Source organism: Trichoplax adhaerens, genomic scaffold, assembly GCF_000150275.1.
Source record: "Trichoplax adhaerens TRIADscaffold_5 genomic scaffold, whole genome shotgun sequence".
In the NCBI taxonomy this organism is placed as follows: Eukaryota; Metazoa; Placozoa; class Uniplacotomia; order Trichoplacea; family Trichoplacidae; genus Trichoplax; species Trichoplax adhaerens.
In genome coordinates this window covers 2,772,702-2,797,484 of record NW_002060947.1, presented here as the reverse complement: position 1 = coordinate 2,797,484, position 24,783 = coordinate 2,772,702, and the positions used below count along the sequence as shown (strand labels likewise).

Below are 24,783 nucleotides of genomic sequence, written 5' to 3'. Positions count from 1 at the left end.
AGCTATCTTTGTGTTGCTCAAAGTGCATAAAAATGAGTGCGATATCCTCTTTTAGGGATATTTCAAAATTACAAGAGATGGCAATTGATCTGTTAAAAGAGAATGTATTCATCTAATTGCTAAGCGAAGAAAATGAGTCTATCATGTGCTTCGATTGTTGCATTAATTACTAACGTGATCTTGAATACGAATAAGTGCCATTGCATAGGCATCGTTATTATAAATATATTTACGAAATATACATAAAATGCGGTATATTCATATGCATTTGTAATTTTCAAGTTCTACTATCTGCATATAACATTTCTCCTCTGGTTATACAGTACATTACCTCAAACATTACTATTTAAAATTTTACATTGTTATTATAGACTAATACTGACATTTTAGTATTAAATAAAAATAATCAATAATTATACGATACTCATATACATGATTAATCGTCCAGTGCATATATAAAAACAAACAATTGCTCGGTACATTCAACAAGACACTACTTGAAATAATAGGATTACTATTCAAGAATAAGTTATTTGACACGGTATTAAATAAAATGCTATTCTTGAAGATTGTTATTGTTAATATCTTCTGTTTATTTCATGGTTTACTTGTCGATAATATTGTTACTACTTAATCTTATAATTGCAATTTAATAGTAGACAATCATACAGAAGTGTTAAAGTAAGCAAATAGAGGATATCAAAGAAATAAATGACATTAATCGCAATCTACATTGACATAACTATTTCATAAGAGGCGCTACGATATTTAGTTTGGTTTGTTAATTTTTTAGCGCTGAAAATGAAATTAATGACGTTACCAAAATTTTTTAATGAGGTTGTCCATTTGTCCTACCTAACTGATAGTCCTACCAATTTTCTGCCATTCATCGTTAATTTTATAAATATGAGTCGATTTGTTTTCAAAATAACTCTAATTTTACTCATGTAATTTTTTAATTAATTATGAAATGGGAATATTTCATCTCATAAAATCTGAACTAAAGTAAGGCATTACCACTTGAAGACAGAAGCTAAAAATATAGCAAATATTAAAAATAAAATCATGATTTAATTGATAATTTTTATGCAGCACATTAATGTCACAGCGGTTAGCAGAAGCCACTTTTTTTAGAATTGGTCTCATGTAATAAACTAACTGAATATACCGCCTATACTTTCCACTAGATTTTGTTAATTCGAGTCAAGACTATCTACAATATTTTACTATATGTGACTTGGCAAATAAGATATCTTGTTTTACTGTATACCTAAGAGACTATTAAACCGGAATTTTGGGCCAAATGTATCATATCTCTTATTGTACTATTTACAGTACGAAAAAAAATTGGCTGTATCTCCTATTCTTAAGTGCTTTCTCTTTAAATTTTGCTATAAACATCATTATTTGCATTTGATAGCATCAATTTACAGATCGGTAAAATTGACGTAGAAAGATCATGGCCCTCCATAAATATAGGTTAATTACATATTCTGCATAATTTATTATTACTTTGTTGAAAACATTCACAAAATACCATATATTCTTCTGCGTACAACAAATTGTCAAATCAAATATTTATATCCATAGATAACACCAAAGTGTATCTGTCAATGACATATCAACAGATATTATAGAGCAAAAATTACTACGTTGTCTACCATGGGGTAATTTTGATCATTAAAGATATAAATAATAAACAATGTCGATCAATCATCAGTATATCATATAATACTGTGCTTATTATCCGGCTTACTGACAATCCCCAGTTGTTCACATAATTAGTGTGTTTAATGTAATTTGACTACTACACATCAGCAAACGATACGCAAGTAATCGTTAATTCGTTCAACGTAGTAAAATCAAATGGATATTACAGGTAAATTATGTCCTTCTCGATGTCATACACGTGCTATATCTACAGATTTAAAATGATTTTTTCTTATTAACACTAAATAGTTCCTGATGCACTAAAATACGCAGAATTTTAAAAATCATAGTTATAAGCACATCATGCTATTTTGATTAATTACAATAATAATAACTTAAATTAGATCATCTTCCATTGTCATGTCGACATTTAGGGCAATTCTTGCGTAATCATCAGTATCGATAGACTTACAAAAGTAAATTGCGTATTTCAATTTTTCACGTAAAACTTCTTTGGATGAATATCGCGGAATTTTAAGTAAGAAGAAGCACGTATACGATTCTGGCAAGAAATCATCAGGTGGAGAATACTTATCTAATACCTAAGTTAACAGAATAGGAACATTAATTTAAAACATTGAATTGTAACAGTAGGAAATTATTAACTTCATATAACATAGTTTCACTGATATAGCCAGATTTTACCTGAAGTACAAAATCACGACCACGAAAGTCTGCTATAGTACGTGGTAATCTGGTTCTACCCCAAACAAAGCGTAGAAATAACGAACGCTCATAACTGGAAAAACCTTCTAATACTTCCCAGAACCATTGCACTATTGGTGAATCACTTTTAACCCCTTTAAAAGTTGATACCGATTTCAGTAAATCTATAGGTATTTCCGGATTTCCACAAACCATACGCTCTAGTTCTTGTCCAGTAAATAAAGACAACAACGGAACCGGTATAACCTTGGACATGCCTTCTCTGATGGCATCAATATGATCATCAAACTCATGCAAACGATAATTTAATGCTTTAGCAACGTATTCATGTCTATTTTCTAAAGTAACTCGCGAATGTTCACCGGAAAGATGCATTTCTTTACCACTAGCACTTGGAGTACTAAACGTTGGTTCCTTACAAGCGAATATTTCAAACTCTTCAGGGTTAGCATCACGAATCCACAACAACCCAGGCACATAGTCTTTATCAATTTCTGTGATATCACTAAGCGATAATAGGCGTCCGGTTAACTGTTTCCAAAATGGTTGGGCTATGTTCAGACTCAATGGACTCCCGGTACGTATTGCGATTCCAATTAAAGTACCCATGAATTGGTGCGATTGAGATGGACGTACTTCTGGATTAATTATAAAACAATCTCGATTGACACCGGCTTCATCGCGTCCATTGGGAGTTGGAATAAGGATAGGAAGCAATCCATTTTGTAATTCATCACATATTTCAGCAATAGATTCGGAATACCCACCACCACAGTCATCGACACTTTCACCGACAAATTTAACTTTCCATACTCGATGAGGTAGCAATAGATTATCTGAATTTGAGGCACATATTGCAGTACTAACTTGGTAAAATACAGAACTATCGTAGTTACCGCTGGTCTTATTTTTTCCATTGAAACGTTTAACCTGTTTTTAGTAACAACAATTTTATCACGAATTATGTAACCCATAAATAAAAAGTGCAAAAGCAAAATGTATATAATGCAACCTGATGGTTAGTCTAGCATAATGCGCACCGATTAGCCTATTCTAAAGTAGCAAAGTAAGATAAGTAACTACAAATAAACGAGTAGTAATTTACCTGTATTCTATTTAATTCTATAGTTTGACCATGCTGCCTATCCCTAATCATAGTAGCTTGAATAATCTTATTGAAGATATTTTCCTACAAAAAAAATTATGGTTATGTTTAATCGAACATAAACGATTGAAACTATGTAACTACAGTTTAAACAAATAACGCATACCTTGACGGTTGATACCAAAATATCTTTCAAAGCATCTAATGTTATGCAAGTAATGTCATTACTTGCCTCTTGACACAGATTAAACATATTGATAACTGGCGCTACTAAACTAGAAAACCGATGAAGTAATATTAAACGATTTCGTAAAGCGGGCAGTGGTAAATGGTGCAAATGATTAAATTCAACAGGGATTTGATTTGGCATGTATCCAATATCAATAGGGGCTTCTGTCGACCAGGCAAAACTATGTGCAGAACCACATCCTACTCGGTTAAGCTTCACATTCTCTAGGACCGTAACAAGAGTTGGCTCCGGTATTGGGTTCAAAGTGCCATTTCCTAGTTGTCCTTCATCGTTGTCTCCCCACGTAAAGACTTCACCAGCATCCGTGCATGCAACACAATGCAATGATCCGGCAGCAACAGTTACGATTTGTTTACCTTGTAAACAAGCAACCTTGCGAGGGCGACGTACATGATCATTAGTGCCATGGCCTAATCGATAGTAATCGCCTTTCCCCCTAAGATCAGTCATAAATCAATTGCACATATAACTTATAAATCCTTACTTGATGGTCTACGATGATGTAGCAACGTTATATTATTACACTTATACAGATTGTATTAGATTCAACTACCATGTATACAAATCGCCATTCTTTGTAAGAGCTACGGAAAACTGCGAGCCGCATTCGACCTTACACACAGCCATCCCAATTAGCGATTCAATGCGAAGAGGTTTCTTGCATCCATCACTACCACCGCGACCCAACTTTCCGTAATCGCCATCTCCCCACGACCAAACACAATCATCGTCGGTAATAGCAAGTGTCTGAAATGTATTAAGATTAATTTTTATTATTCAAAGAGCTAGCAAGGAATGTTCTAATAAATGATAAGCAAGACATATGTACATACCTGAGCATCACCACTACCGCAAGCTACATCAATAACCTTATAGCTCTTCAATGCCTCTAGTAGCTTTGGTTTCAGACAATCATCGCCATCACCATGTCCTAATCGACCATAACGACCCTTACCCCACGTATATAACTCCCCTTTAGACGTTATGGCAGCACTATGTGAACTTCCGCAACTAATGTGCACAATCTGCTTCCCTAATAGTGCTTCAATTTTTCGAGGCGTTTCAGATGATCTAATAATTGGAGCAAAAGAATGATTTCTACGTTATGCATTGTTGCTTTAGAATTCACATAATTTGAACATACAATTTATCTCCATGGCCTAATTTCCCATCTTCACCATCACCCCACGAGAAAACTTCGAAGTTAGACGTTAATACCATCGCGTGTCGCCCGCCAGAATGAACGGATAGTTTCTCAATTTTAAGATGCTGTAAAGGTTCGATTATCACTGGAGTAACGATGTTATCACTTCTACCAATTCCGAGGCGGCCACTACCACCTAATCCAGATGCGTAAACCTATATGTAAAGTATTTTCAAGCACAAAATTTAGCCACCAGCCAGAGTTGGAATATGCAATGACAATGCTATTATTAATTATATTTTAAGGCAATAAATCATGATATCTGTGAAATCTGAAATTCTCTGTATTTATCCTATAAATCTTACCTTTCCTTCACTTGTCAATATAAACAGTGTTTGCTCACCGCCTGCTACAGCTGTCGGTCTTAAAGCTGCGATGATATCGTTAATTACAGGAGATTTTACTTTAGTACCCTGCACACCACCTAGCTGACCTCTGTGGTTATGACCCCATACATAAAATTTGTGATTACTTCCCCATAATAGGCTCCAGTCGTCTGGTCGGCTGATCATAACCATAGCATAGCATTAAAAATGAAATTTAGAAGTAATTTACGGTCCGATTAATGTTGATAATAAAGCAGGTGCGATAATCTTAATTTGTGCTCAAACCTGTATAACCATTGCAGTAATTCTCTGTCTTGTTCGCCTGAAAACACCTTATGATCTTCGTGCAAATTGGAAATATCAGCTTCAGATTCAGAATAAGATTCGGAAATTTTAGACCTGACTTCTTTTAAAAACATTTCTGGAATTGGTTCCCTTCGAATTATGTTTAATCCTACGCGATGGGCTTTACAAAAGCAACGAAACCATGACCACTCCTGATCCTCTTCCGAAATTTTCTTATCAAATGTTAGATCACATCCAAGTAATACTAAGGACTATGAATATATTTTAATTACAAGATTACTAATCAACACAAAGATCATTCACTCAAATCTGCGCAACATTGAAATATTTACTTTGAAAAAAACACTATGAGTGAGCTGCTTCCCACTCTTAATGAGTGTATCCTCATAGGTATACTGGGAAAGTAGAGCCACCGGCAGATAAGATAATAATGGACGAAGGGGACTATTGCTATCATTCTGAAGCACATAAAACCGCAGATATTACAAAAAGTAATTGCCAAAAGGATATTTATAAAAGAAAAGCATCAATTTGTTCATACTTACAAGCAATTTCATAAAGTAACCATTAGAGGCATTATCCGTGTGCAAGTTACTGGTACGATCATTCTTAATCAAATGTATAAGTTCTCGTAATTGCTTTATCGCCCAAGTTCTCTGAGCCGTAGTAAGGGTATTAAACTTTATGCAAGCTGCAAGTAGCTTCATTATTTCTTTGATTTGTACAATGTTAGCAGTCTTCTCAATTAATTGATAGCGAAAGAGGCATCGAACTAGCTCAAACGAAGGCTGCCTTATAATAGTTTCATCTGGTACCGAAACTTTCGGAATATTTGATTCAATTACAGGACTGACTACAAATCGCCATCCCCAGCCACTAACGGAAGTTCCACTGACAAACTTCCATTTAAGAGTATCTATTACGAACAGCAGTTGAAAAAATAAACACTTCAAGATACGATAATTTATTAATAGACCATCAAACCAGTTGGCCTTTCGTCGACAGGTTTAAACAAATACAGCACTAGATGTACCTCCAGGAACTCTCAGTTCAGATAGCCAGTCATTTCCATCTCGTCCCGATCTCGCAGAAAGAATATTATCGTTTTGGTCCAAGATTGTCAGGAGATCATGACGGCTATCAGTGCCGCAACGACGATCAAATTCAACTCGAAGCAAGTCAGCGCCCGTTATTCTGACGATAGCTGAGGTATTACAATTTGCTTGATATGGATGATCACTTTCTTGATGAATAGGTTTGATTAGGACATCTCTCGATTTTGCATTTTCTACAACTCTTTCTAATTCATGAACGCACATATCCAATAACGAACTTGACATCTTAATAGAGAAAATAAACTGATTTACTACTATGGCAAATTATTAACTTGATAAATTAACACATACGTACTCCTAAGTAGCTGCGCCACAATGTTGATAGTAGGTTCGAGATGGTTTCTTTACCACGGCTACCAGTACGACCTACAGCGGCCAATCTGAGTAATTCGACCAGCTTACGGAGATTCTGCTTATTCATACATTTAATAAAATCATCAAGATCACTTGATATTCTGGTTTCTGCCAGGTCTAAAATTGGTCATTTAAAAAATGCAAAGGACATCAAATGCGGTAAAAACATTCATAGTAATAATCGCAGGTAATATTGGCTATTTACTTGAACTACCGGGTTCATAATGTAGCAAACTACTCGTATGAATGCTAGAATCAGATAACGCTTCAACAACAGCATCACGTGCAAAAAAGATTTGAAGGGATCGCAATAGTAATCTCAAGGACTCTATCTGTTCTTTTGCAGTCTTGGATATGAGTATCTTTGACAACGAAGGACGGTTATCAATACTAGATTCTGACTTATTTTTTTCGATAGCCATGATTTCGTTATCCTTAGAATCAAAGTACGGTCATAAATCAGATATTATCGCGTTTATTAAGTACGTACACATGACATGAGTATACCTTCATGAAACTTGAACCTAGAGGATCTTTAACACTTAGCATCGGAACCGGCACATATGAAACAGTTAACTGCAAGTTACCACACCAAGCAATACTGTGTGAAGAACCACAAGCTATGTGCGATATTTTGACTCCATCAAGTTCTCCCAAGCAAATCTGGGGCCTTTTATTTACAGTAGTATTACCATTCCCTTGTTGACCATGGTCATTGTCACCCCATGAATACACCTACAGATTTACGGATAATAACGTAATAACAATATATCATCTGAATAGCATAGGTTGAAATATCTAGTTTGAAATAAAATCTACACTCAAATCAATAAAATCCAAATCAGTAACCTCTCCAGTATCAGTAACAGCTAAACAATGTAAAGCACCAACAGCAATTTCCGTAATTCTTTTCTTTTTAAGTGGACCCTCAATTAGTTGAGGAGACCGATAATGTGAATCATTTCCATGCCCTAATCGATAGTAATCTCCTTTACCCCTGCAAGTAACATGTTACTAATGTTAAGTATGTAAGTTCCTTAAGAAAATACATATTCCGGATATACTGGGATTTAACTGATACATACCAAGTCCAAACTTTACCCGTTGTCGACAATGCCAATGAAAACTGTGCACCACACGCAATCCTACAAACATCCCGTCCGCATAAGGCGTCAATTTTTTGGGGTATGTTACATCCTTCACTTCCTCCTCGTCCTAGTTTGCCGAAGTCACCATCTCCCCATGACCAAACGCAGTTGTTATCAGTCAGAGCTAACGTCTGCGCATCTCTACTACCGCAGGCAATATCAATTACCTTATAATCTTGTAATGCTTTTACCTGTTAATTTGATGAAGACAGTAATACATTAAGGGTGAGAGCTAATTTTCGATAAAGTATTCATACATGCACCATTAAAACCATAAATTAAACGACTCAATTAGAATTACAGTATACCGTACTAAATTGAGTTACTGTTTAGATATTTTGGTCGCATCAAATTTAAAATCAGTACTACATATAACAGTCACTGTCTGCTAGCTAAGCGCTACAAATATTCTTCTATAAAGCGTAAAACATATCTATACTACATCCGTATCTATACTCGTATATCTATATCTGATATGTATATACCTGCTTGGGTATATGTAAAGTCTTGCTATCTCCATGTCCTAAGCGACCGTAATCTCCCAACCCCCATGTATACAGTTCACCATCGGCAGTTACCGCTGCACTATGCGAACTGCCGCACGCAATTTCAACTATTAATTTTGATTCTAACGCTTCTATTAAAGTTGGAGACAAGCGAGACCTAAGATATAATTAAAAAAATTCAATCACATCAGATTCAAATAAATCATCAACGGGCATCAATCTCAAAACTTACGTTACATCGCCATGGCCAAGCTTGCCATCGATGCCTTCTCCCCATGAAAATACTTTACCTTCCCGTGTTATACAGAGACTATGACGCCCACCAGGATGCACTGTGACTTTCTTTACAAAATGCATGTTCAAGGTATCTAACTGTACAGGTATAGAGATATTTTCTGTGTTACCCAAACCTAAGCGTCCATTTGCGCCTTCTCCAGATACGTAAACCTTGCCATCATATGTGACTATAAAAACAGTTTTAGATCCCCCAGCTATAGATACAGGCCGCAAAGCAGCTATATTCTTCATTTCAGTAGGAGATTTAACCTGTTATAGAGGTAGTCATTTGTTACAATGATAAACCATCATTGATATACTGTTAGTTGTAAATACATAACGTACTAAATTTTGCACATTACTGTATGATATTGCATCCAAGGTACATTAAACCTTAAGTATTTGTAACACGCAAGCTGTAATCCCAATTTAGTTATCGAAAGTAGATGCAAGTGAAATACCTGTATTATAATATCACTAAATAATTATGAAGATTTGTAGTAATAATTCTGTTCTTTATTACAAGTAGTCATAGCACCAGATAACTAAATATAGCTTTCGCTTATATGTTTACGTAAACAACGCGTTCAAGTATTAAATCGATCAGCGAAACGTAAGTAACATAACTATACGATACAAGTAGTGTTCTAACCGCTTACTAGAACTCTATCGTTGGCCAGTCTCAAATGTCAATCATGTTATGTACTTACATTAATACTATCGCTAACCTTAGAACCTTTGCAGCCACCTAGCTGGCCTTTATCATTTAAGCCCCACACGAACACTCGCGAATCAATATCGGTATTATCGATACCTGTGCCTTTATTTTCATTCCTTAAGGTATCATCTGATCTATGTGAAGATCTAACAGCTAAGTATTCAAAATTATCCGTGACGGCTACTTGTTCACAGGTGTTAGGAATGCAGGCAATGTTGATAGAATGTACTCTACAATCGATTCCATTACATTTACAATGGCGAATAGCAATCTCAATAAGTTTCATTTCCTGAAATTAGAAAATAGTATAAGTTATCCTACAATAACATATACCGTAAACTTGGAGATGTATATTGGGGAAGGCCTTAAAAATTCATTGAACTTTAAGCGAAATGTCATCAATATACTAAATCGTGCAATTACCTCCGACTGGTTTTCTAGTAATGTAATCCGTAAATCGTGTGCTCCAACTTTAATTGTATTAAGAGGCTTTAAATTCATCATGCTATTTCCACCAGATACAACTACAACAGAAGGCATATAGCTGCTATCTGACGGCTTGATATCAATAGATAGCTGATGAATAAGCAGATTTGCATTTAATTCCAATAGTATCCAGTGCTAATAGAATATAACAACGATAAAAACATTATAGTTGATTAAAATTGTTCCTGCCAGTGTCAATTACTGTTTAAAGTATCTACGTATCAGCACACAAAATCGCAACGATGTGCATAAAGGATAATCTAACGTACCTTTCCTTGTTTTCCAGATGACTGCCAAAATGTAGATTCTTTATCATCATATAAACATTTTGCCTGAATACTATTAGATGACACCGAAACACTACGAACACAATCATTCCAAGCGCGATATACCGTATTTGTATTTTTCTTCTTATTACGATGTGGATCACGACGATGAGCAGCAACAGGTTCCGAACTTGGATCTTCATAACTAACAAAATCGTGTTCATGAGTATTTTGCGTTGTAAAACACTCCCTGCAGTAATTAAATTTAGGACAAATTTTGCACTTAAAACGAGTTCCTTCGATTGGCTTCGCGTAGCATTGGTTACACCTACATAAAATCAAGCAAAATTTACCCCAAAATTAAACAAGTGATAGCTTACACAACCGTTAAATATGTTGAAAAATGCAGTATACTATCTTACTCAATCGAAGGATGTCGTGAGAGAATTTTTTCCACTTCATCTAACGCACCATTCCACCCACTTTGCTCAGGAAAATCAACCTTAACTTCTTTCCCATTATTAGTAATTGCTAACACTTTGCCAATGCTTTCATGGGTTACTGAACCCCATTTGAACTTTGGTGTTTGCACTGTTTGTTTCACGCGAACGTAGTCACCTACATTAATTTCCATATCGTTGGATCCTACAATGCAATTACAAGTTACAAGTATCAATCATTTGCATATAGAGATTAAAACATTTATTAAACTGCAAAGATGGTGTCAATACCTGTAATCTCTATTGGGGTCAGCTCGAATTGAATGTATCGCACCCAGTATGTGCCTCCGTTCTGCTGCCAAAAGCACTGCACGTTTAAATCATGTAAACCATCACAGTCCAGCTAAAGATTTAATAACAAAAAGAAAACATCATTAAATTTATATTATTAATTTAAAATTCTTTCACTAAACATGCCTTGATAACTCTTCCAATATCTCCTTCTTTAACTTCCTCAAAATCGGCTATGCAGCGGACTTTCATTCCAATTTGCACATTAGTTCGTATATACCGAGCATAATCATCGGAATTTTCAAAATCTGATCTCGTTAAAAATTTACGTATTTCAATTAATCTGGATGCTTTAGTATCAGAGTCGTCCGAACTTTCTATCGTTTCTGCAGTTGACTCGCTTTCAAATGCTGTATAACTGGAATCGGAATCAGTAGCTAGAATTCATAGCAATAAATTAAGATAAATATCAATAAGAAAGTGAAAAAACACACCATTATGACGAACACATACAATCAGAACTTGATTTCCCATCAGGAGCAATGTTTCCATGTTCAATTAACCAGTTAACCAGGGCTTCAATCAGATTTCCTCGTCTACTGTCTGCTAATCTATCGACGTCATTTATAGCCGAATAGGCCATTTCTACTTTGGATTTTGAAAATCCCATTTCCATTAACTTTTTACTTATATTCGATGGCGGAGCTTCATTACTATTCTTACGGTTAGTTGTTCTATGAACCACAGCTCTATTACGATTTGCTATTTTATCAGCAGATAATTTATTCCTTTTAAAAACTTTACTAGCCAAACAATGGCACACAGATAGTAAGGCAGCCTGAAAAAGTAGATATACAAATCCTTACATAAAATATTTCAACAATACATAGCATTTTAATGTGTGGATAATACCTCAATTTCGTCTCTGTTAAACGTAGCTTTAATTGGTAATGGGACAATCGCTGTATCAAGAAATTGCTGTAACAGGAACGTTCCTTGCACATCTTCCAACTGTTTGTTAGTATTATCTACGAGACCTTGCATTAGCAGTCGTCGAAAATAATCACGTGCACCAAATAATACTTTTAAAGATTTCAGTAAAGCCATCCAAATTTGAGTACGTGTAAGCTCGTGAGGTGACAAATCACGCACTCCACTAATAGTGCCATCACTTTCTAATGTAACAATTCATTAACTTTATCAGCTCGTATATAAGCGAATGTAATACATTACTACTAATACCATGACACTATGCTCTCAAAAATCGACTAATTAATGATAAAAGAATTATTACCTGTAAAATTTTTTTCTGAAATAACTAACTTTAGGAGTGTCATCCATGCATTTGAAGTTGCTTCGGTGACAAAAAATTGTTCAATGCTGAAGACCTGCATTGGTTGCTATAATAAACGAAATTAAGACAGTTCTGAGGATTAACTAAATTTACAGGACTAATGTATTTAGTATAATTAAACAAAATTAAGCCTTCGTTAAATTACTTCTTAATGTTGTAAATACAATTCTAGTAATTAAATAACAGCCCAGCACCCCAAAATTCACTTACCGTTTTCAAACGGTTTAAGAAGCAGCTACGAGACTCTTTCTTATCATGGAACATAACAGTAATTTTTCCAGATGATGCAATACGTTTCACGGTACCCTTCCCATGCTCAGAATGAACAACTGTTCCTCCCAGTCGTATCCGACAATCTACTCCACCAATCACCGATAATGCTGCCAAAGCCATAATAGTTACACTTTTTTTATCTTCCGAATCTGGCTCTGAAACATTCTAATTATAGATGATTCTTATAAGAGTTAATACATTTTTAATGTAATGATGAGAATGCGATTGAAATTTACCAATGTAACACTTTTCTCGAGAGCGACAGGAACCATACTTAATTTCGTGCATATAAAATTGTTGATGTGAATATTCCAGTATGGTAAAAAGTGCAAAGATCTGATTAATGAGACTAATTCTTCCGCTATTGTCGTATTATATAATGCGGACAACGAAGCTACAGGTTTCTTGCTGCGCTTGCCTACAATAAACATTTTAGCATGCATTTGAGCGTTATTATAAAAGCTCTGTACAATTAAGATTTTTATGAGCTACACGTGGGTAAGAACTATATTCTTTCGTTAACTAACGCATACGTACGCGATTGTGAAATATCGATCAAATGAGAGCTATCTCCTTCGTAGGAGAGCACATTTCCAAGTAGACTGAAAATATTCTCAACAAGGCAACGTACAACTTCATTTTCAACTTCAGAATTTAATGATGGCAACAAACTCTTCAGTAGGCGGATACTTAATATCTATACATTATTGTATCAATAATATAACCTTAAATCCATCGTATCACACATAACAACTATTAACCTAATTATACACAGTATTACAATATACCTGTCGAATTATACTATTCGAGGAAATGGTAATATTGTTCAGACTTTGTAAACTAGGCCCATTAGAATTTCCTCTCACCATCGTAAGAATTAGTCGTACATTTTTTGGAGAGCTTAAAGCCTTACACATTGATGTAGATACTGCAATACTGCGTATAAAGCCTAACGAAGCCCAAGATTGAGCCGATGTTTTTTGTTGATCGAACAATCCTGTGCAATAAAGGACCATTAGTTACAAGATTTTAATATTTCCATAAATCGATCGATTAAATGCGATACAGGTAACTACTACAGTACAAAATAAAATCTACCGATCTTTCTTAAAATATATTCGATAACAGACCATAACCCTTATTCCTTACCGCAGTCAAAATGGAAATTGTTCTCGACAATAGAGCCTATTAAAGAACAAACCATTCGCACAGATCGATATGGAATGACATCGGCAAAAATACCGGTAGAGATAGAAATTATCCGAAGTAGATTTAAACATGATCTATGTATTAAATCCTTTACACTATCGGAATGCTTTTTTCTCAAGTCTATGAAAATAAATCACTTTGTTAATATCCGGTATACAAATTAGTATAATCTTATCAGCAACAAGTGATAACAGTTTAGAATTTTACTATCAACAGACCCCCACTATCCCTGCTGTGCGCTTCCTCTTCTTCTTCATCAGTGATGTTTCCACCAATGCTAGACTGCGCTAACTTTAGATCGTACTTGCTTTCTTTTCCCATTCTATATGAGTTTGTATTACCATTATCCCATTGAGCACGAATCCATCCGTCATCTCCAAGTTCATCTACAATAGTTCCTAAGCCGGTGGGTCCTCCATCCTATTTAAACATCGCAGTAAAAGTATTAATAATCAAAGAGTAGTTATCATACGTAAATAATTATTGGTATCGCTTCAAAACCTTCAAAATACAATAGATGATACTACTGTATATAGCCTCGTCAAATCTCGTAGAAATATACAATATATCATATAAAAGTAGCACCTGATCTCCCCATTTCCAATCTGGACCACGAACTACTCTAGTTCCTTTGGTCATTAATTTTGCCATCTCAGGGCCAGATAAGTTGATGGGAACAGAAGGACGAAATGCAATAACGTTCTCTTCTACGGCTGCAACAGCATTTTCGTTAACCTCTTTATCATTGTTGGACAGCTGCGGTCCCAGGGAATTAAGAATAGACTAAAAGTAAAAAAACATGCGAACATTATACGGTCATAAGTAAAAACTATCATATTCACTATCTAAGTAATCATCTATTATCCTAGCCATATGTAAAGCGCTACATTGCGTAAATTACCTGAGTGAGTGCTAAAACACCTGAATCTAAGCAAAGGCTTAAGTCAATCGAATATAATTCGGAAGAGAGAATGCTGAAATAGCTTAATATATATCGAAAATGAGAGAGAACATCGGGAGTCGTAACATCTGCCGAAGAAGCAGCACCCATCTGAGTCTTTTCTACAGCAGTATAATAACCAAGTATACTGTCCTTTAAACTATTTATTGTCCAGTCGTGAATTTTCTCAAGTTTATCTTGCAGGTCAAGATGATACCGCGGCGGAGCTAAACCCGTATTTACGAAGCTATGTGTTATCACCATCCTAAACAATGATATCATGTCGGTAATTCTTATCTTTTCATCAAAGTAAGCATTAATTCGCATAGACTTTAGCTTACTTGTTGTAGGAATTATGCAAAGGGATACCCTGCCAACCACTTAACGAGCTAAACTTAACAGAATTTATAAGTTGGTCTTGCGCCAGAATAGACAGCATTAGCGCTGAACCTTTCAGCCGTTCCTCAATTCTGTTCATCTATAGTAAAAGTTGTTTACCAATTTCAAAATTATAAAATAATTGTCCTTTAGGAAATTGTTTTACTTTTCTTACTTTGTATATTTCATTATCACCAACACTACAAATTAAATATGCTAATCTAAGTACCTGTTGCCTTAAGCAAAATCTAAGCTTGGTAATATCAACTTTATCTTCAGATAAAACGAAGCTGACGATACTTCTAGACAAGTATTCTTGACTTGTGGTTCCGGTCGAAACTAATTGATGAAGCCATTTGTACTTTCCAGCTAATATGCTTTCAGCACTAATGAGATCGAGACTTGATTCCTAAGAATTGTAAAGCAGTAATTACACCTACGAAAATGTGCATACCAATATATAACAATAGTATTTAAAGATTAACCTTATATATGGGCGCCATCTCTGTTTCTATTGCTACTTTTTCTTCAGTTTGTGAGCTATGTTTTGTATCAACGTCGCATTCGGAGATATTTTTATCCTGTTCATGGTTAGGTTTGATGGGGCCTTTGGATTTTAATTTAGAATAAATCTTTTTCCAACGCGAGCAACTATTAGTTTTTCGATTGGGAGATGTTAGCTGCTTGTTACCTAGGACTGCAGGCCGTAAATCGTTTAACACAAATTCACAGCGCTCCAAGATTGTGGAGCATATCTCATCATATGAACAAGATGACTCTTGATGAGCTCTAATAATTGCACATTTAGCACGATAAACAATCTTGCAAATTTCTCCAAGAGCTGTTGGTAATTCATTCATACAGCCAACGGAATTATTAGCTGTCTTCCCTTCAAATCTATCAGATTCTTCCGTCATAGATATTTGCTCCCTCTGTATTATTGCAAGCGTTAATGGTGTAAGGCCAAGATGTTTTATTAAACAAGCCAATAAGATCTTTCCACAACGCTCCAGTGGATGATCGCCGGTTAACGACATTGGAGTAATCAAATGTTTTCGTTGACAGTAATTAGTAATTAAGTTATCGAATATTTTTACTTGCGTTTCATTGGTATGTCCATTCGCTAGGGCTGTTAGAAATAGAGTAGATGGGCCATCTACTTTGTTTTCCGTACTAGATGTATTTCCTGCATTCGAATGAACGGATTCATTCATCCCACCTTTAAAAAACTCTGAAGATAGTAATGGCCCATAGCATTCCTCCTCCGGCGTCAATATACCACTCTTTGATAAATAACACGCGTGTAAGCCTAACAAACGACCTAGAGCCCTTTCCGTATCTAGAAATATCAATGAAACAGGCTGAACTCCGCGACATTTCACGATGTTTTCTGGCTGTCAAATTCAATTTCAATTTTGCATTAGCAATTTAAATTGGTTAATAAAAATACAGATATGCGTACATAATTAAAACTGATTCAATACTAACCTCAGCATATAACCCAACAAAGAAAGCTTGCATCAGAGCTTTTGCTTCTTCTGAGTGGCCCGCGCTATCAAATACTTCCGTAGCATCCTTACCTAATACAATTTTATAAATAAACAATGAAAAAACATGTTCAGAAGGTAATTAACTATAAACATTCTAACCTGCGTACTGATTCAATTTCTCTTCCGAACAGGGAGCTTGTAGCATGAATTCACTTAAATCGTAAACTCTGCCATTAATAATGGTCCATACGCCACCTTCTTTGTTATGATTTTCAATATCTTCTAGCCGTATTACTGGAACATCTTCATTATATTTAAGTTCCTCACTGATAACCAAGACTATAACCACAGATTGAAATTTAAGATATTTTATTCTGTGCATTCAAATTACTATAATAGAACGTTAAAAAGTTCATTTAAAAACCTTCAGGCCATGTCATATCACTTTCATCTTCTTTTGATATATCGGATGCAAGCAAATTAAATTCATCAAGGACGTTGAGTAAAGTAATTAAGGAGGTTACTTCAGATAACTTTGATATTTTATCCGGAACACGGGACTGTAACAATAGTAGATCTATTACCAATTCGGGCAACAAAACACCTGAGTAGAAAATGGGAAGTGACTCCAGTCAATACTTATAATTTAATAATAATAAAGTGAAAAATTTCGTTCCTAATTATTACCAATAGCACTCTTAGTTAGGAGATCAATAATTCCTCCATAGAACTGCTCCTCCTCTTTCAAGATTTGAACAGCTTTCCTAAATATTTTGCAAGCACTGGCTGATAAGCTCGTAAGATAATAATCCAATAGCATGAGCGCAGCATGAAGTTCCCTATTTTTTGCAGAGGATTTCCCTATCGGAAACATTTTACGTATAAAACAGACGCTTTTAACGAACAAACAGAGTGATAAAAAGAGTTCACAGTATCATTTACATGTAACTGAATAAGAAGTTATCAAATTGTAAATCTTAAAAATGTATAGGTACCATTTGTTATTGATTCCTTGCTTGCTTCAAACACTCTAAATACTAACATACGCTGTAACTGATTTAGAAGATTTACAGCTACTTTAATGTCATAGCGTTGCAATTCCTTTCTATCTTTGCAAGAATCCGTCGATAATATTACCATATCGCTTATAACGATGTCTGATAAACTATGAATAAGATGTTTGCTCAGAGCTAAGAGGATACTATTGCAATAAATAACTTCACTATCGTTCGAGTGCTTTTCGTCATCGGTAATAGCTAAGTGCTCTATAAATTGCTCATCAAATCTACTACTTAATGCTAACGTAACCACAGATATTGCAGATTCCAGAATATTTTCTATCCCATTAGCAATTAAGCTATTAACCAATAGGTTAATCATAAAGCAGCGTCCGCTACCGCAGTTCTTTGATAATCCTTTAAATCATAAAACGTAATTGTTTATTAAAGTATACATTACAGGATAAAAACGTTGCAAAAAAAACATCACCTGCATCTATAATTATATCCGTTAACGATCTTCCTCTTCCTTCAGCAATTGGTAACAACAAAGGCCAGCCAGTCTGCAGAACTAATTGAGCTGCGTTTTGGACAGTAGTAAGAACCCCATGATTTGATGCCATATCGATCAAATGTTGTCGTAAGGATCCAAGTAAGTTACCCTGAGGATCTAAACCAATTTCAATTCCAGGTACACCATTGGTAATCGCAGCATGCAACTAAACAGAAATTAGAATATATAAGCCATGCAATGACAAATGCATCATAATTAGCTAACCTGCAGTCTTAACAGATTTAAAGCTGCAACAGCAATACATTCTTGCTGTTGTGAAGGCGGTGGCCAATCACAAGACCCATCTAATCCATCATGAACTAATGCTATTAACTGATTTAGTTTCTCAAATGTTCCGCTAGAAACCTCTAAACAGTAAGGCAAATGCGTTTCAATCTCTAGTTTACCACCAGAAGTCCATAAAAAATTCTACGGAGAATAAAAACCACAAATTTATATTTGCAATTTGAATTACGTCAAGAACAGCTTATGGAGCATTAACAGTTTTTTCGATCATTTGTTAAAGGATTAAAAGACAATACGATAATTTAACAGTTTGTATATATGGTTATTAAAAACAAAGAGTCAGTTTTACATAATAGATCTTAGATACTATACCTGTGCGGGGCCACACGCGACTCCAGCAATGAACTCCTTATTTATTGCAGAAATGCATGTAGGTTCCATATTGTAATTATCAGAACTTAATGCATACTTTTGAACATCACTACCCCAAGTAAAAATTTGGCAATTATCGGTAAGAGCCAAACAGTGAGAAGGACCAACAGCAATGTCAACTATATGATAATTAATCAGCCCTTCTACCATCTTAGGATATCTAACATGATCAAGAGTACCGTGACCTAATCGATAACCATCACTTTTTCCCCTTCAGAAATGAACACAAAATAAAAGTAATTCGTTTATCAACTCCTTTGCAAAATCGTTCACACTACAGTATTTCTACAAAGTGAGTACTGTACTTACCAAGTCCACACTGTACCATCCTTACCCAGTGCAACAGAAAACTGGCTCCCACAAAGCACATTTACGATATATTTGTTATGATGTTTTAAAGTCTCGACTACCTTTGGGACCTTACAACAATCACTACCTCCACGTCCAAGCTTTCCATAGTCTCCATCACCCCATGACCACACGATACCTTCCCATAAGACATATACAAATCGTATTATAATGACGTGTACATATATATTTAAAGCTTTCCTACAGTAAACAAAATCGTCCTACTATAAATAGAAATTACCGTCTTTATCTATTGCCAACGTATGGGCGTCACCACTTCCACAAGCAACATCTACCACATGAGACCCACTAAGACCGGCTACCAAAGTAGGCAGTAAACGATCTTCGCTGTTACCTGTGCAATGCAGTAGAACATTTGACATCAGTTTAATGATTTTACTATTTAAATATAAGAATTAAGCATACCATGACCAAGTCTTCCATAGCTTCCGCGACCCCATGTGTATAACTCTCCATTTGACGTTACCGCTGCACTGTATGTACTTCCGCAAGCGATCTGTGTTATCTTTTTGTTAACTAATTCTTTAACTAGTTCTGGTTCTCGTCTAGAGCTAATATAAAAACACTATATTAGAGAGGGAAATTCCTTTCTAAGCTTATCAGATTCTTACCTAATGTCCCCATGACCTAGACGACCCCCATCTCCAGATCCCCAAGAATAAACGCAACCATCCGACGACAGAGCTAGATAATGTTCTCCTTCCACGTTTGCTGCAATTTTTTTAATCTTGATATCAATAAGTGAATCGAGTAAAACAGGAGCCTATGAAGTAAAAATCATTAGCAAATCATGTAGCAAATTTGGATTGTAATATAGAATAAAATTTTGACAATTACGGGACTAGAAAGATGGTATCGATTGTACAACCTCACAACGAGCATTATAAGCCAGGGAATAAACTCTGCCATTATTAGTAAGCGCTATAATATTGTCTGAAGAGCACATAATCTGCTTGATACCCAACTCAGCAACAGTCTCATAAATTTTTAGACTTCCATCGTTGCTTTCTCCACCTAACCAATTGATATTTCCCCATCCTAAAACCTCTGTCTTTGGCGTAGAGAGCTGCAACAGTAATAAATTGGTAGCTGTAATAGTACTGTAACTCTAAAGAAATAACACGATAGAACAATACCTGATAGTTCTCCGCGGTTGGTCTGTTAGGCTCAGAAATTTTATCTAAATACGATAAAATTATAACAGCTGCTTGGCGAAAATCTATTAGAGATCTTTCATCTTTTGGCAAAGACAAAAATCGAAGAAAACAATCCGTTGGACTGACAATTTCAGAATCAGAGACCTATCCGAGAATTAATGACAACAAATAAATTACGTCTTATGCAATGAGCAAAAGTTTAAGGTTTAAAATGTCGGTCTAATATGCGTTTTGTTAATGCACATCAGTTTTATAAATTTATTAAAATCATACAGATGCCACAGTTGAATTAAAAATAGCAACTATACGCGTACAGTAATTAAAAATTCGGACTGCAGAATGAATTAATCTACGGTAAGTGAAAAGTTTTAGCTTTCTTATTATTGCTACCTCTGTAATGTTCTTAGAGTGTTCATCCTTTTTCATAGAAATATTCTGAAGCCGATAAAGCAGAGGTACTACAGGGGCCCTTTTCCAATTTTTCGTACTTGATCTACTTCTTTCCCATAACCGTAGAAGTATTAAAACTCCTTGTAAAAGACCCTGTAGAGAAGCACGCTTCATCGCCAATTCAAAAATTATAAGTAATGCTGTAGACAAATCATCAGCCGGAATATGTAAAGTTGATTTCGTTGTTCTATCATCACTACGAATAAAATCAAATCGTCCAATTTAATACTTCTTCATAAAATTTTTTTATCTTGTTACGAATATAACTTAATAATAAACTCAATGAATGGGGCCGAATGCACAATTTCAGTAAGTGCCCGAACTTGTAATGAATATTTTTATGATAACTTGACGAAGAATAAAGAGTTGGTAATACGGCACGATACCTTAATATAATAGAGGTAAAAAACTTCATTGTCATTTCAACAGCGTCGTTCCAACGATTATCATGGTGAGTTGATTTATAAAGACAACTATCAGGCAGCGACGTCAGTATATGCAAGCTCTCTTGTAAGAAATCACTACAGACATCAACGTCTTCGCCACTTCGCCACGTCCTGCGAAGAAAAGCAAACATAAAAGACAATCCCATTCGAGTACCAACGTGAGTTAGTAAGCTCATGCTCGATGTATCTTGATTGGAGTCACTAAACGCAGATAGAACAGATTAATTTTAATCAATTACAGCGCAAATATGCATGTATTACCCTTTACTTCAATAGAGGAAGATTAATCTTACAATATACAATAAACGAGTAGCAAGCAACAGCAACAACTACAGTAAGTCAATTACTATTCACGCATAGTGCTCCATGATTAGATCAATAGCTCGTATGACTACATCCAACACTACATTATCACTTTCACTATTAACATTTAGTAAGAATAAATTCTAACTTGAAGGCGTTGGAAATCCATGCATGGTTCGAAGCATCCGATATTTCAGCCTTGGGCAATTTCGCTGGTTTACGATTGTGAAAATTATGCATTTGCGCAGTATAGTAACGTTCGAAAACTACCATTCGCTGATAAATTCTGTTAGATGACGGCGTATTATTAGCAGCATTACCGCATAACCGCTGTTGCTCTCTAACAATTTGTTTAATTAAATCTTTTAATTCATCTATTCCAGGCTTTTCACCCCAAGTCCAGGAGTCAATTACTTTATTCACATCTAATGTTATGGGACTTTGTTTCTCTATATCTTCTCCATCTAATCGGCGACAAGGTCCACAGTTGCATCCATCATTAGGCCCACAAAAGCCGTCGCAGCATGTACATGTTAAAACACGACGTCCACAATAGAAGTGACCAGATTTTCCTTTCCTTGCTATGGCACCTGAACTGTTTAAACGTGTATCTGAACAAGCATCTGTTCTGTTAACTTCATCATTTCTTACTAATTCATTCCATAAGCTGTTAAGACCATCCCTTGTGAACGAATCCTGTATTTATTTCATAAATACACGCAAGTTACGTATGGCCTACTTGAAAACTCTAAAAAGAATCGGTGCTGCTATACATTGTAATCTAGAACATTTATGTAACTTCTACGCAATAGCGATAACGTACTGTATGTAACTAATTTCTCGTGTAATACTGTAGTGTAAGTATGAAGGATCATTTCTTGTAAGTTTGTATTGTACAGTACAGTACTGTATAATTTGAAGATTTTTTCTTTCGTTTTTTCCATATTGCGTTATTGTAGTACGCAAATATTTACTACATGGGATTTGATTAATTAAAAGACAAGAAACATCAAAATACCCTTTGAATAACATAACAAAATGAATTCATTCCATATCCTAAAAGTAGATAACTGAAATATAGTATAAACAAACAGTAAAAGAAAACTGTAGTAATGTTCACATCACTCTCACTTATTGCGTAAGTCTGGAGTGTGATTTGGCTAATTCGTAATTACGATTATAGGGGAAAACCCAATTCTTAGGATTGACAGGAACATCATTAATGTTAATGATATCATATTTGTACTGCAATATATAACTGCATATCTGCTATTTAATGACTCATTATTCGTGAAGACCGAAAAAGTTATACAGTTCTAAAGACTAATTCGTAAGACCATTTCACTAATGATCGACAGATATTTACTCTAGGAAAAACAGAAAAGTAGTCTTATTCCAACAAACTCAATGAATTATTAAGCAGCATGATGGAAGCATATTACACGGGCAATGGATCTAATGATAGTGTAAAAATGGATTTTTACAGTTCTGAAGTAGACCGGCACATTTATCAGTCATAACTGCACAGTACGATTGACTGAATGATTTTATATGTAGACGAACTATCGTCTCTCTGATCATGGTATCCAGAGGCAAAAGTTCATCATCAACGAATTTTGCCTTTCCTATCATCGATGATACGGCTTCAAAAAGTCCCGTTCATATCTGTTCTACGGTAACTTCTACCGAACTACTGTGCTGTGTGCAACTGTACATGTACATATGAGTAAGGTCGGTTTCACTTTTTGCTTGAAGCGATACGGTGCAGATTTTATAATTCTGTAATGCAATTTATGAAATGAACATAACATGATGCTATCGTAGACTAACTACTGGCAAACGATCAGTATGAATGGATTCTACTTCTAACACAATACTGATACAGGCCATAAACATTGGAATTCACCAACTAAGTTCAAAACTTTACATCTCATACATCGTTTGCTGCAGTAATCCACAATATTACCACGTTAATATACGCGTACATATATTTTAGTACATTTTAAATATATACAATATTTTATTATTTTTTATAGTGATTAATAATTATACTAATCTACTGTATACTACTGTACTGTCGTGACTATTGTACCGTACAGTACAGTTCTGCATTGCAGCGTCATCGAATGTAGCGATAATATGCGGTAATAACTAGTGCTACACTACCGTACTATACTGCAGTTAGTGTTGTGCAGTCAGGCAATAGATCCATTATTAATTTACATTACATTATTATGTCCATAGAACATACTGTATATGTACAGTAGTACATCTGTACATCAGTTTAGGGTAAGTAAAAACGTGATATGGAATACCTTTAGATTTACTTTCAGCCATTTCATATTTAGGCGCAACCTTGGTCGTAACGGACCTTCAGAATGAGACATGATATAATATTATAAAAAGAATCTACAATACTTTTGAAATCCTATCATCAAGTAAAGATTTTAAAAAGATTTTCTAGTTCATCATAATGAACTTGGTAACTGAAGTGCACGAATATCTAAGTAAGCGTTTGTTCAGGCTAAAGAATCTTTTCTACTGATGAAACTGCGCGATCTCAATTGCTAAAACGGTACAGTTTATTGTGGTTGATTGATTGGTTTTATTTTATAGTATCTCATACTGTACTGTAGTCCCTGAAGTACAGTACAGTACAGTCCTGAACTCATACAGTACAGTACAGTACAGTAAGACTTCTGCGGTACAGTACATACTGTACTGTACACTGTACTGTACAGTACAGTAAATTCCTTCCGTTGTTTACAGTACAAATCACTCTAAGAACAGCCGATGAACTTGCTAACTTGGTAACTGAAATGCATGAACATCTACAGTACAGCGTACTGTACAGTACCGTAGATTTCTCCCATTACAGTACAAATCACTCTAGAACATCCTGCCTTATTGTACTGTACACTGTACTAATCTGTGATCTTGTTTATGAATTTATTGATTACTGTACGATTCTTATTCTTACTAGGATGCAAATATCTTTCTGATTTGTGTCAACTGTTT

The 24,783-nt window shown here is 35.2% G+C and overlaps 1 protein-coding gene across 1 annotated transcript; it reads right to left on the bottom strand.

Moving 5' to 3' along the window:
• Nucleotides 1-2,045: 2,045 nt before the first annotated feature.
• On the bottom strand, nt 2,046-24,152 carry TRIADDRAFT_56425 (uncharacterized protein; the record flags this gene model as incomplete). The annotated part of the gene is made up of 57 exons (XM_002112385.1): nt 2,046-2,252; nt 2,356-3,306; nt 3,482-3,565; nt 3,648-4,167; nt 4,285-4,478; nt 4,565-4,802; nt 4,876-5,090; nt 5,241-5,439; nt 5,547-5,818; nt 5,900-6,025; nt 6,113-6,483; nt 6,601-6,907; nt 6,978-7,153; nt 7,242-7,470; nt 7,544-7,771; nt 7,886-8,033; nt 8,122-8,375; nt 8,670-8,847; nt 8,923-9,236; nt 9,695-9,973; nt 10,108-10,305; nt 10,440-10,686; nt 10,859-11,081; nt 11,168-11,279; nt 11,363-11,604; nt 11,681-12,005; nt 12,080-12,342; nt 12,462-12,567; nt 12,732-12,959; nt 13,031-13,212; nt 13,332-13,491; nt 13,583-13,791; nt 13,944-14,123; nt 14,222-14,423; nt 14,589-14,786; nt 14,905-15,208; nt 15,285-15,421; nt 15,551-15,730; nt 15,807-16,715; nt 16,810-16,901; nt 16,971-17,150; nt 17,236-17,415; nt 17,499-17,672; nt 17,858-18,226; nt 18,300-18,528; nt 18,588-18,791; nt 18,981-19,251; nt 19,350-19,527; nt 19,630-19,743; nt 19,815-19,954; nt 20,021-20,172; nt 20,278-20,475; nt 20,546-20,710; nt 20,957-21,212; nt 21,403-21,663; nt 21,914-22,461; nt 24,081-24,152. 57 exons carry the CDS (start codon nt 24,150-24,152, stop codon nt 2,046-2,048), a joined length of 13,878 nt encoding a protein of 4,625 aa, XP_002112421.1.
• Nucleotides 24,153-24,783: the final 631 nt, after the last annotated feature.